This window comes from Myotis yumanensis, unplaced genomic scaffold, assembly GCF_028538775.1.
Source record: "Myotis yumanensis isolate MYYU_CA2020_CCGP unplaced genomic scaffold, mMyoYum1.0.hap1 SCAF_14, whole genome shotgun sequence".
Classification (NCBI taxonomy): Eukaryota; Metazoa; Chordata; class Mammalia; order Chiroptera; family Vespertilionidae; genus Myotis; species Myotis yumanensis.
Window position 1 is genome coordinate 43,578,194 of NW_027223765.1, and position 14,383 is coordinate 43,592,576.

General features: G+C 40.1%; 1 protein-coding gene across 5 annotated transcripts in view; it reads right to left on the reverse strand.

The window, feature by feature from the left end:
• Positions 1-10,799: 10,799 nt before the first annotated feature.
• Positions 10,800-14,383, reverse strand: part of ARHGEF3 (Rho guanine nucleotide exchange factor 3) — a 286,954-nt gene continuing 283,370 nt past the window's right edge. For all 5 annotated transcript variants that reach the window (XM_070390809.1, XM_070390811.1, XM_070390812.1 and 2 more), the window contains one exon: positions 10,800-12,998. In XM_070390809.1, the coding sequence (XP_070246910.1) occupies positions 12,646-12,998 (353 nt within the window). In that variant the 3' untranslated portion in view covers positions 10,800-12,645. The remainder of the gene's footprint in view (positions 12,999-14,383) is intronic.

The window sequence follows — 14,383 nt, forward strand, 5'->3', positions numbered from 1 at the left end:
CACAAGGGTTTGTTGGGCAGATTAAATGTAAAGTGAGTGGAACACTAAGTGTCCACTGTTTTATTTTTTTTAAATTATGGCAAAAATACATTAAAAATGTTACCATCTTAATCATCTTAAGTGTATAGTTCAGTAGAGTTGAGAACATTCACATTATGTATAACCAATTCTCAGAACTCTTTTCATCTTGCACAACTGCAACTTGATACCCATTAAACAAAACTTCCCCATTTCCCCTCTGCCAGTCAGTGGTAACCACCCTTCTACTTTGTCTCTGATTTTGTCTATTCTAGGTACCTTATATTAGTGGAATCATATAGTATGTCTTTTTGTGATTGTCTTATATACTTAGAATAATGTCCTCAAGATTTATCCATGTTGTAGCATGTATCAGAATTTCCTTCCTTTTTTTAGGCTCACTAATATTACATGTTATGTATATACTAGAGGCCTGATGCATGAAATTCGTGCAAGGGGCTCAGCCCTCACAGCCCCGGCTTCGCCTGGAAGGTTGTCTGGCTGTCCAGTCTAATTAGCATATAACGCTTTTATTATTATACTAGTAGATACCTGGTATATTCTAAAACAGGAATTTATAAAATAATTTTGTGACTACTGCTTTCAGTCATGATGGAATAACAAAGATCAGACTTATCCTCCCACTATAAACAACTAGAAAACTGGCCAAAATATATAACACAGTCGTATTCAGACATTAGACAACACGCAGTATGGACCATAATTCCCAAGGGAAGGAAACCGAAAGGTAAGCTTTACAACCACCCCAGATATTTTATTAGAGGCAGTCCCCAGGCTGTGGATGCAGGAAGGGTGATGGAAACAGAGCCCAGCACCCTGTCTGAATTGAGAATCTGGGGAGGCCAAGGTTGTCAGGCCGAACCTTAGAGAATAGGGAGCAATGCAGAAAAACAGCCCCAGATGAATCGGAGGTCTCCTTGACCATGCATGTGTAGGTGAACCTTCTTGAGGCAGGCAAAGGAAGACTGGGTAGTTGTAAACTGAATAATACTCAAAGCTCTTCCTGGGTGAAGAGATGTGGAAACTTCAATTAGCCGAAGTCCTCAGTAGCCAATGTAGTACACAGTAATCAACCGAGCCACTCAACAGATATTGAGACGGGTCATCACTTAGTAGTAATATTGAACAATTCCCAGAATAAAGGCTTATTTACATCTATTTTAGCAAAAATTAAAATAGGCCTTGAAAGTATCAAATTGATCTGTATAATTAGTTTACCTGCTTACCAGAACAAAGCCTAAGATTCTTTAAAGTAAAACAATATTCAGACACTCAAATGGTCAGTATCCACCAATATTACTCACATGTCAGGAAAATGTTGACTCATAACCAAGAGAAAAAAAATCAATAGAAACAGGCATAGAAATTATAGGAATGATGGAACTAAATAGATAAGAATATTTAAACAGCTATTATAACAATGTAAACATATTTAAATGAAAATATGAACATAGTGAGGAAAGAATTGGAAGATACAGAAAAGGACCAAATAAAACATCCAGAGATGAAAAGTAATAGTATCAGAAATGAAAGTTTCTCTGGTGGCACTAGTTAGATTAGACACTGATATAAAAATAAATTAGTGAGCCCTAGCTGGTTTGGCTCAGTGGATAGAGTGTTGGCCTGGGGACTGAAGGGTCCCAGGTGTGATTCTGGTCAAGGGCACATGCCTGGGTTTCAGGCTCGATTCCCAGTAAGGGGCATGCAGGAAGTAGTCAATCAATGATTCTCTCTCATTGATGTTTCTATCTCTCCCTCTCCCTCTCCCTCTCCCCTTCCTCTTCAAAATCAAGAAAAATATAAATAAATAAATAAATAAATAAATAATAACTGAACTTGAAGACCTAGCAATAGAATCTATGAAACACCAATTTTTGAAAGATTGGGGGAGAAAAAAGAATAGAGCCTCTGTGACCCATGTCCATTAATGAAAATACATCATTATTAAAATGCCAATTATCTCCAAATTGACCTATATAATACAATACCAGTTAAAATATCAGCAAGCTTTTTGTAAAAATTGACTAGCTTACTTTAAAATTTATTTTGAAAAAGCAGAGGATGTAGAATAGCCAAAATAATCATGAAAACAACAACAACAACACAATAGTTATTTACACTACCTTATTTCAAAAAGTGCTATAAAGCTGCACAATCAAGACTGGGCAGTACTGGTGTAAGAATCCACATGTAGAGCAATGAAACAAAACAGAAGGTCCCAAAACAGAATATCAAGTGATCCAGTGGTCACTTGAGTTTCAAGGTACTGCATTAGTGGCGAGGGGAGAGGCTTTTGAACAAACAGTCCTGAAAGGTATATATATCCATATGGGAAAAAATGAACCTTACCACATGACATAAACATCTTCGTCACCTTTGGTAGGCAAACGTTTCTTACACAGGATACAAAAGCTTGAAACATTAAAGAAATGAATTAGACTTTATCAAAATTAAAAACTTCGCTTTCAAAGGCACTGTTAAGAGAATAAAAAGACACAATGAGGAGAAAATATTTGTAAAGCAAAAACTGGATAAAGGACTTGCATTTAGAAATATCCTCGGGTGAGAGTTAACAAAAAAATTTTTTTAATGGGCAAAATATTTGAATAGACACATTGCAAAAGTAGATATGGGATGGCCAATAAGGTACATCAAAAAAACAATCTCAACATCATTAGTAATTAGGGAAATACAGCTTAAACCTCTATGAGATATGATCACACACCCACCAAAATCATGAGAAAGAGAGAGGCGGGGGAGAAGGAAGAGGAGCAGGAGGAAGAAATGAGGGAAGGAAGGAAGGAAGGAAGGAAGGAAGGAAGGAAGGAAGGAAGGAAGGGAGGGAGGGAGGGAGGGAGGGAGGGAGGGAGGGAGGGAGGGAGGGAGGGAGGAAGGGCCAAACAATACCAACTGTGTTTTCAAGCATGTGGAGTAACTGGGACTTCCTGTTGATACTGGAATATGAAAAATAGCTTAGAAGTTTCTTATAAACATACACTTGATCTATGTTTCATTAATTGCATTCCTAAGTATTTACCCAAGATAAATGAAAACATAGCTCTACGCTAAGACTTGTACATGAATGTTCATAGCAGTTTTAGTTATAAGTCCATCAACATATGAATAGATAAACAAACTGGTATATTCATACAGTAGAATACTATTCATCAAGGAAAAGGACTGTAGTACTGATACATACACAACCATCTGGATGAATATTTAAAGTGTGATGAGAGAAAGAAGCCAAACACAAAAGAATACATACTACATTGTTCCAATTATATAAAACTCTAGAAAAGTAAAACCTCATCTATAAGTGGCACAAAACAGAACAGTAGTCACCGGGACCTGGAGTAGGTGGCAGCATTGACTGGGAAGGAGCAAAGGGAAATCTTTGGGGATAATGGAAACATTCTATATTTTTACTGTGGTCTGGCTACGTCAATATAAACATTTTTCCGAAGTCACTGAGGAGTACATCTGAAATAGGTTCTGTTAAGTCTATGTAAGTTACACCTCATTAAATATGAAAAACATATCTTTGCTTACTCCAGTAGGTTACAAACCAACTGTTCACCAGACAGTCTTAACTCAATCGCCTGTCCTGCTACTTGGTGTCTCAACAGGAGACTCCAGCTTAACATGTACAAACCTGAACTCACGGTATTCTTCCCGAGACCTGCTTCTACAGCATTTGCTATTCATTCTCCACATTGCAGCTGGTGCTCTTTTCTTTTTTTTTTTTTAATCCTTGCCAGAGGATAATTTTTTCATTGAGTTCTTCGAAGAGAGTGGAAGGGAGAAATAGAGAGAAACATCAACGTGAGAAAGACATATCCATCGGTTGCCTCCGGCACACGCCCCTACTGGGGCTATATGTGTCCTTAACCAGGAATTGAACCTGAGACTCTTTGGTCTGAGGGCCAATGCTCTAATCACTCAGCCAAACTGGCCAGGGCGCATCTGGTGATCTTTTAATTGAAAAACTTTATTGAAATAATTGTAGATTTACATGCAGTTGTAATAAATAATACAAAGAGATCCTGTTGGCCCTTCACCCAGTTTTCCCCAATGGTAACATTTTGCTAAACTATAGAATAGTATCACAACCAGGATATTGACATGGATAAATATGCCAGTCATACTCAGATTGCCTCAGTTTTACTTGCACACATTCGGGGGATGTGTGTGATGCCAATGTTGGATTTTTCTTTTCCGTCTTATAGATGCCTAGGCTCTGTTCATTTCTTTTTTTAGTTTTCTCTCTGTGGTTCAGATAAATTCTGTTAATCTCTCCAGAAGTTCCTGATTCTAGTGTCTGTCACCTCCACTTTACTACTGAGCCCATTCAAAGGGGTTTAACAACAACAAAAAAAAATCTGTAATTGCATTTTTAAGTTCTATAATTTTCTTTTGATACTGTTTTGTGTTTTATTTCTTTGCTGAGACGGTCTATTTTAAAAATTTTGTTTCAAGAGACTTTGTAATTGATATTTGAAGCATTTTTGTGACAGCTGTTTTAAAATCCTGGTCAGATAATGCCAGAATTTGACGTATCTTGTTGTTGGCATCAATGGGTTGTCTTTTCTTAAACAAGTTGTAATTTTCCTGGGTTTTGGTATGATAGACTTTTTAATTGTATTCTGGGCATTTTTTTTTTTTATTATGTAAGGACACTGGGTCTTAATCAAGTATTTTACTTTTAGTAGACAATTACCCTGTTTAGCCTGTTGATCCTGCCCCAGTTTTGTGGACTGTGGCTCCAAAGGCCATTTAATTTTCAGAATGCGGATGGGGCTCCCACTGGTTCCTGCCGGTGCTGAGGGGGAAGAAGGGCTGTCTCTAAGCTGGGGAGGTGGTCACAGGCCCATGGGGACAAGTTCGCTTCCTGGGCTTATTGTCCATGGTCCCTGTGGCACTTCTTGGTGGAGAAGGGTATTCTCAGGCCTGGTGGGGATGGAGAATACCTCCTGGAAGCTTATGGTTAGCAAGACTCCTAAGAAATCCCCTTTGCAGGTGGTACTGAGTTCATCTGGTGCTGCCAGAGGGACTTCTCTTTGATCTGGGGAGGCGTGAGCCTATCTGGGCTGCCTTCTGTTGCTAAGTAAAGAAATGCTGGACATGGATCACCTTCTTCTGTTAGGTCGGAAGCCCCCTGCCACTGTGTGTTCCTCCAGTCCTGGGGTCCCAAACCAGTTCACTTTCCTGTTACTTTCCGTCAGAGCTTTTCTTTGGTTGCCTCTTGTGTTATTTCCAGGATTTATAGCTGTACTTAGTGGGGAGTAATAGGGAGAAATGAGCCTGCACCATCTTATCTGAACCAGAAGTCTGGTTAGTCTTCATTTTTTAAATTTATTTTTATTTTTTTAAAATATATTTTATTGATTTTTTACAGAGAGGAAGGGAGAGGGATAGAGAGCCAGAAACACTGATGAGAGAGAAACATCAACCAGCTGCCTCCTGCACACTCCCCACTGGGGATGTGCCCGCAACCAAGGTACATGCCCCTGACTGAATCGAACCCGGGACCCTTGAGTCCACAGGCCGATGCTCTATCCACTGAGCCACACCGGTTAGGGCAGTCTTTATTTTTATTTATTATTCTAATTGTGGTACAAAACACAGATCATGAACTTTACCTTCTTAAGTGTGCAGTTCAGGAGTGTTAAATACATTCATGTTGTTGTACAACAGATCTCCAGAACTTTTCCAACTTGCAAAAGTAAAACTCTATACTCATTAAACAAGAACTCTCCATTTCCTCCTCCCCCTTGCCCAGCTGTTAGTAACCACCATTCTACTTTCTGTTTCTATGAATTTGGCTACTTTAAATACCACCCATGAGTGGAATCATGCAGTATTTATCTTTTTTGTGACTGGTTTACTTCACTTAATGTCCTCAAGGCTCACCCATGTTGTACCATACAACAGGATTTTTCTCTTAAGGTGAAATAACATTCCATTGTATGTATATATCACATTTCCTTTATCCATTCATTCACCGATGGACACTTTGTTTCCACCTCTTGGCTATTGTAAATAATGCTCCTATGAACACAGGTGTGCAACTATTTCTTCTACACACTATTTTCCATAGCAGCTGCACCATTTCACATTTCTACCAACAGGACACAAGGGTTCCAATTTCTTCACATCCTCACCAACACTTCTTGTTTTTTGGGTTTCTGTTTGTTTTAATAGTAACCATCCTAATGGGTGTGATGTCAAGTATCTTTCCATATGGTATTGGCCATGGTTCATCTTTTAAATTTTTCAATTTAGATTTATAATGGGTGAGTAGTTGTATCTCATTGTGGCACTAATGAATTTGTTTCAGTTCTGGGTTGTTTTCAATTGTTTTTTATATTTTCCTCTTCACCATGGGTTGCATTTTCCTGCTTCTTGGCATGCCTTGTAGTCTTTGATTGGATGGCAGGCTCTGTGAATTTTGCCCTGTTACGTGCTGGATACTTTTGTATTCCTATAAATATTCTTGAGCTTTGTTATGGGATGCAGTTATGTTACTTGGAAATAGTTTGGTTCTTTTCGGCCTTTCTTTTAAGACTTGTGAGATGAACCACAGTACTGCTTATTAGAGAGCTACTGAAAGTAGGTCCTTCTGAGTACTTTACCCACTGATGACATTCTTCTAGTGCGGTTTGTGGGAACAGGCACTATTTCCAGCACGGTGAGTTCCCTCTAACCCTTTTGGATAGTTTCCCCACCCTTGGATAGTTTCTTACATGTGTGCACCGATCAGCACACAGATGAGTGCCTGAGGGGGTCCCTCTGCAGATTCAAGGTTCTCTCTCCATGCAGTGCTCTCCTGTGTCCTCTAGGTTGTAGCTGCCTTGGCCTCTGTCAACTCGCAGCTACATCTCTTCCACTCAGGGGGTTCACTGGATTCTATTGGGTTCCCCTCCTGCTCTGCTGCCTGAAAACCCCCTCAAGGCTGTAAACTGGAGCTATCATAGGACTCCCCTTCTCTCAAGGTCACTGTCCTTCATTGCCTGGTGTCCAGTCTCTTCAAAACCATAATGTCATGTATGTTGTCTTTCTTTTCTTTTGGTTGTTTTAGGTGGAAGGTAAATCTAGTCCTTGTTACTCCATAATGGTTAGAATGCAATACTTTTATTAAAAAATTTTTTAAATTTATTGATTTGAGACAGAGATTGATTTGTTGTTCCACTTACTTATGCATTCATTGGTTGATTCTTGTACATGACCAGGATTGAACCCGCAATCTTGGTGTACTGGGACAATGCTCTAACCAACTGAAGTACCTGGCCAGGGCTAGAACTTAATACTTTTAAAGAGATTTAAATAATAAAAGTCTTTTCTATTTTTCTACATAGTTGTATTTTAATGCTCTTCATTCTGTTGTGTGGATTCATATGTCCATCTGCTATTGTTTTCTTTCTATTGAAAGAAGATCCTTTAACATTTCTTGTAGTATCAGTCTGCTGTGATTAACTCAGCATTTTTATGCCAGAAGATAAAGGTGAGGAAATCCACCAAGAGAGAATAATATCTACGGGGGGAAATAGGAATAAAGAGATAAGAATATTAATAAGAAAATCAACCCCAGAGGTAAGAAGCCACATCCAGGAGGTTCAAGATCTCTCTTTCTGGAGTTCCTGAAAGAGAAAACAGAAAATTGTAGGAAGGAAAATACCAAAAATACAGGGAAATATTCCAGATTTTCTGAACTCAGAACCCCACCCCCTCCCAAGTATGCAGCACAATGAATGAAAAAGATCCAGGCCAAGGCCATACATTTAAGACATTTCATAACACCACGTGCAGATTTAAAAGTCATTATTAAATCCTTCCCTAGGCTGGAAGGATTACTGGAATTCAGAGTGGAGTTGTGACTTCATGTCAAGAGATGCAGCCAGCCCAATGAAAACTATAAGCTCTTAATAGTGTTCAGAGTGATTTCACATACACTATTTCACCTTTTAAACCGCCTGAGGGCTAACATTGTCCCCCTTTCACAGACATGGGATAAGTAGATACACTGAATAGGAAACCTAGAATGACATTTTTCAAGCCTTCATAGATAACACCACTCACTAATATTTAGGTGTGTTTGTTTCTGAACATGCGTAAGTGGACAAGTTGCTTGGAATGCATATCCAGTTTCCTGAAGAAGCAGAGCCTGGTTTCTAATTTTTTTCTAATCCACCAGGTCATTTTTTTGGGAAGCTGTTTCCAAATTTATTTTTGTTTTGTTTTTTTTGTAAGAAAAAAAATTTTTGCTTTGCTAATTGTGATCAATTTCTTGTCTGCAGTTTTTTTTTTTTTTTGTTAAATTATAGTTGCCATACAATATAAGTGTTAAAACACTATATTGTATGTGAAACTAATAAGATATTGTATGTCTTCCAGGTCAATTAATGAACTGCTTCTTTGGGTAGATGTACAGAGCTGACTGACACGCTTCGTTGGTAGGAGATGTGACATGAAGAGCAGTGATCTGCAAACTTGTTTGCATAAGTACTCTTGAGGTACATTGAATACAGTTGTTTTTTCTCATTGTGTGTTCATGTGGGCAAGGTTTTCAATCTCCATCACCTTCAGATTCCTTCTGGTGGGTTTGGGCTTCAGGGACCCTCTTCAAATTCCCTTCCCGCACTGTAATTCTACCATTCTGCCAATAAACAAGGTAGCATGATTTAAATGAATCCACTGCATCAATAAGAGGGCTTTTCTACCATGCCGAGGGGAGCCCGAGTGGTCAGATGTTCTCTTTATCAAACCTTCCAGTGTCCTCAGGCTGGTGGAGAATTTGTAGGTGGGCATGGGCTGAATTTAAATGAAAAGTTGAGTGGTTAGCTCACCAAAATGGAGGGTTGCCATTTCCTGTAAGCACAGAGACATGGTTAAAACAGGACTGTTATGAAGAGCTCTTCAGTCTCAGCTGCTGCAGACTGTGCTAGGAATGGAAACAAAAGCAGTCGGCGGTGGTGACCACAACTCAGAAGCTGAAACCACACTCTAATTTTGCACAAAACTGCTAGCTGTGGCTCTTTTCTTGGCGTGTGACTTCATTTAGACTGTGAGGGTTACATTTAGTTGTGTGTCAGGTAAGATCCTGAAAGTAGACTGAAGAAAACCATTTTGCCCTCAGTCATTTGTACTAACCCACTATTGTCAGTAAAGATGTTTTCTAACATGCTAGTACAGATACACTCGGGTATAGAGGTCAATACAATCCTGGAGCGAAAAGTGGGAGGAATAGCCAAAGTGGCCCTGAAGAAGGACAAGAAGGCTGAAAAGGAAGGAGGGGGAAGGAGACAAGGAGAACAAGGAGGGAGGAGTTGTCATTTGGGAAAAATATTTGGAGTTAAATTTATGTGAACATTTTGATTACTCTGGAAATTAACAGTATGTTAAAGAAAATGGTAAGAGCTTCTTATAAAGAGAAGACCAATTACCAGCTTTATTGGACCAGAATGCTATTGACAATTGGTTACCAGCAGCTTAAAACTGTTCAACTTTTTCATCCTAAAACCACTCTTTGGGGGAATACAATAAACCCCTGATTTTGTGGACCTCAATTTAACGGACTTCAGATTATTTTAAAAATTACATCTTTATTATTGAAAGTATTACATATGCCTTTTTTCCCTCCATTGACCACTTCTAGCCCACACAATCCCCCACCCTGGGCCTTCACCAACCTATTGTCTGTGTCCATGGGTTATGTACATATGCATGCAAGTTCTTTGGTTGATCTCTTCCCACCCACCCTCCCCCACCTTCCCTCTGAGATTCTGCAAGGCATGTGGTAATTGGTTGGATTGTCACGTGGTGGCATGACTTTCTGCAGCAGTTCCCAGGGGACAATGCCCTAAGCCATGCCCCAACCATGTGCATTTGTTTACTCAAGGTGGCTGGTGAATGCAAGCATTTACTAGACCTATTAGGTATAAATTTTAAACTACTATAATGCATGTAGAAAACTGTGAAATTAAACTTTCCTACATACTTAATGTTAATTACACAAACCTGTCTACCTAAGTAAAAACAGGTAAGCTAACTAATTTGTCAATTTTTTAACATAAGCATTCAGAAAACCAACGTTATTGTACAATGTACTTTCAGCTTTAATGGACAACCCCCACTCAAATTAGTCCATTATATCAAGGTTTTACTATAAAACTAACCAAAGAATTTCAAAGTGAAATTTGCCTTTCATTGTTTAGCCTTGAGTTCTTCAACAGTCACCTATGCTAACAGTGAGATCCAATACTTCTTTTCTATAAGAATTCCGACTTATCACTTGACACATAGTACAGATTCAAGATATAGTTGTTAAAAACTAACAAATGGATAAGTGGATGAGCAGAGAATGATCTTAGAAATACTGAGTTTTGCAAAAGCTTTGATAGATCAAAGCAAAGCATTCATTTCAACCTTCACCCTCTTTTAAAGTTTGCATTTGGGAACAAGCAAAAATTTTGGATAAAACCTCCCGGGGAGGTAGTTCAAATTTGATGTTTGTAGGGTATAGACCAGCTGTGGGCAAACTACGGCCCGCGGGCCGGATCCGGCCCGTTTGAAATGAATAAAACTAAAACAGAAAAAAGACCGTACCCTTTTATGTAATGATATTTACTTTGAATTTATATTAGTTCACACAAACACTCCATCCATACTTTTGTTCCGGCCCTCCTGTCCAGTTTAAGAACCCATTGTGGCCCTCGAGTCAAAAAGTTTGCCCACCCCTGATATAGACTATACACAAAGAGGACAACATTTTAAAGTAATTTATTGGAAATACTCCCAGAAAGTTTAAGGCCATAATACAAAAACATTCATTTCATCAAAACATTCATTGACTTTCTTCCCAAAGGTCAGCTCTTGACAGACCTCTTTTCTTGATGCACTGGCCAAAGTGGCCGATGGTTCTGCAAAGAACGAGTCATTCTTTTTCCCGACATCAAACACCTTCTCTCTGCTTCTATCTGCAGCAGGTTCATTCACTCCCCAAATCAGTAACAACTTGAGAAACGAAGCAGTTTTAAATAAACTTGCAATAGGAAAAAAATTTCACCATGTTTAAGATCTATAAATACAGAAATAAGCTTAGAGGGTAAAATTGACCACAATATTTTTTGTTTTTGAAAAATAAGTAATATACCTTGTTTCTATATTGATAAATCTTGTTACACCGCTTCTCTGAATGCACATGATAGCTGTATGTAATAAAATGACAACATAGTATTTACTGCTTTCTTTTCTGTAAACTTGAAAGACACAGAAGATTAAAAAAAACCTTTTTGGCAATAATTTAGCATCATCACTACTAGTGCTGGTGTGGGTATAACTTTGCACAGGTCACCCCTAATATTTACACTCGCAGGAGCTTTTCTGAGTATTCATTTAACTTTTTAAAAGGTCTATGACCCACTTTGCGCTGTAAATCAAGGCTGGTCAAAGAGATACTAGTTTGGCTACCTGATCCTAATTAATCATAGAGTTAATTACGTTGGCCTTTGGAGAAGGTAATTGTGATTCCCAACACAGAGCCAGAGAGGGCAACTTCAGGACCCAAAAGCAGAGCAGGAAAGCCCGAGGCTCCGGCTGCTTCCAGAAGGGTGCTGGGCCTTGCTTTTCTCTTTTACTATTTCTCGAGTAAGGTTCTGATGAACGTACCTCTTCCAAATTCTTCTCATGTTTCTATAAACAGAGTTGCTGACTCGGTTTCAGTCCTTTTTCCTCATCCCTTCATTCATGCTCTAACAGGTGAAACACAATGGAGACCTTGGCAGATGAAACACAATGCAGATGGGCGTCCTTGCTATCCTGCCGGGTTTTCCCAGGCGCTCTGAGATTTATTCTCATGTTTTAGGCTCGAAATGACTCTCCTAGGCAAGCCAGCTACGATGACAGAGACTCCAGGTGCAATGCACATTTCACTTCAAGATTCAGAGCTGACAGCTGCGTTTGTGCTGGCCCTGTTAAGGTCAGACTCTAGTTCATGTCCTAAGATTATTGCATCAGATTTGCACTGGATGACACGACAAGGTCAGGAGGGTATTTCTTCCTCTGCAAAATGAAGCCTCCAGGGCCCCCAGGGATGTTTACATGCTTTGTGGTCGTATGACATCGAATCAAGTTCACTGCCAGGATTGATCTTTCCCGGTTTTCCTTCGAATGCCATCAGGGCACACGAGCGCCTTCCTCGTGCCTTGTGTGCAAGGCTCCCTAACCTCTGTGCCTTCAGCCACCACACCAAAGAGCTAGAAAAGCACTAGGAAACATGGAAGGACTCTTTAAGAATCTACATGAAACAGTAGTTTAGAGACTCCTTTTCTGTTTTTTAAAATCCAGCAGGACATTTGAAAATAAGTTGTTCAAGTACCTCTTGATCCATCCAGACACTTGTGAAATACAATACAGGAGAACAGGCCACAGATTCCAGCTTACACAGACAGACGGGCAGTTACAGTACTGGGGACAAAGATACAGACACGAGAGACTGGGTCAACACGGTCACAACATATTAAAAAGTGCTTCTCCAAACCGTTCCATGAGTGGAATGCAAATACTGTACAGGTAAGACACAGGGCTACTTCCAGGAAGTACTTGCTTCTGTCAGACATTGCTTTCAACGTGCTTGCTGTTCCCACAGGAAGAGTCTGTCTGTTCCATGCGCTCACAGTCGAGGCTGACCTCACTCGTGTCCATACTGCAGTCTGAGTCACTGTCCGATTGGTCCATCTGCTCAAGTTTCGTTTCTCCCTGCGGCTCCTTGCTCCCGGCGGCGGGATTTAGGAACGGTCCCTCGCAGTCGAGCACCCCAGCCTGCCCGGCAGCACACAGCACTGTTTCTTTGGCTTGACGAATACAGTTGAGCCATTGCTGTTTGTTGAAGGTGTCATTGGCTTGTAGTGAGTGGGTCTGACTTTGGGATCCATTTTTGAAACTTACTCTAAAGAAGTTTTTAACTAGAAATGAAAACACATGGAAAAAAAGGTCAATGGACAGATATCCTCCCAGGCCAAGATAACACATGTCGTGACACTCACCCCAGGTCCCCGTGGCACAGGCATCACTGACTGATTACAAGATATGTCCCACGGATCTGGGACATGGCTCAGAAGTGCCCTGCAGCCACCATCAGTCAACCAGAGTTGACACAGGTCTAGCTCTCAGTTGCCCTCAGAAGCTAGCAAATGGGTATCAGCCCGGAAAAAACTAAGTCATGTTTCAGGGGACCCCGGGGAACTGGTCACCCAACCTGGCTGCGTTATCAAAATGCCCTGGGGAGCTTATTAAAAACAAAGATACCTGGGTCCTACCCTTAGAGATTCGGAATCACTAGGTCTAGGGCAGGGGTCCTCAAACTACGGCCCACGGGACACATGCAAATACAAATATTGTATTTGTTCCCGTTTTGTTTTTTTACTTCAAAATAAGATATGTGCAGTGTGCATAGGAATTTGTTCATAGTTTTTTTTTAAACTATAGTCCGGCCCTCCAACGGTCTGAGGGACAGTGAACTGGCCCCCTGTTTAAAAAGTTTGAGGACCCCCTGGTCTAGGGTGTGCCTGGTAGTCTGTAATTTCAACAATTTCCTCACCTAGAGAGCGTTTCAAGTTTCAGAAGCTCTTTGTAACATCAAAACATGCCTAATAACCTCCATGATGGAACCTTTTCATTTATATCCAGTGATTGAGAAGATAGGCAATGACGCAGAGCGGTTATAAATTCGGTTTCATTTAAAAATGAAATTACATTTTTAAGATCTCAACAGGAATTATGTGCATTTAAAAAACAGTAGTGCACACTATGCAAGACATTTTATTTAGTTTAATAACAACACCAACTGGCATTTAATGGCCCCACGTGCCACGTGCACCGCTTGGTTCAAGAAGGATCTGTGTCCAGCCAGTTCCCTTGCATGACCCTGTAGTCAAGACGGGGAGCCATCCCCTCAGATACATTCGGGCTCCACTCTTTGTCTTGGGCAAGCGCCTTAGCTCCTCTATGTCTCAGTTTCCTTATTTGTAAAATGAGGGAAACAAAGAGAATCTGCCTTATGAGATTATTAGGAGGAATAACAGAAGGCGTTATACAATGCCTGGCACAGGGCCAGTATTCAAGAAATAGAAGTTACTACTACTACCACCATCCCTAGGGTGGAGGACTGATGAGTAGCTAAGAGGTAGTACATACTAATTACTCTGACAATATGATGCCAATGTTACCCCAAAAGTCAAAATGTTACTTAATGTCACTTTCTCAAAGAAGTCTGCCCTGACCATCTCATCTAAAACAGATCGCCTACTGCTATCCCCATCTATCCCCTTACTTGGTTTTAGTATCCTTA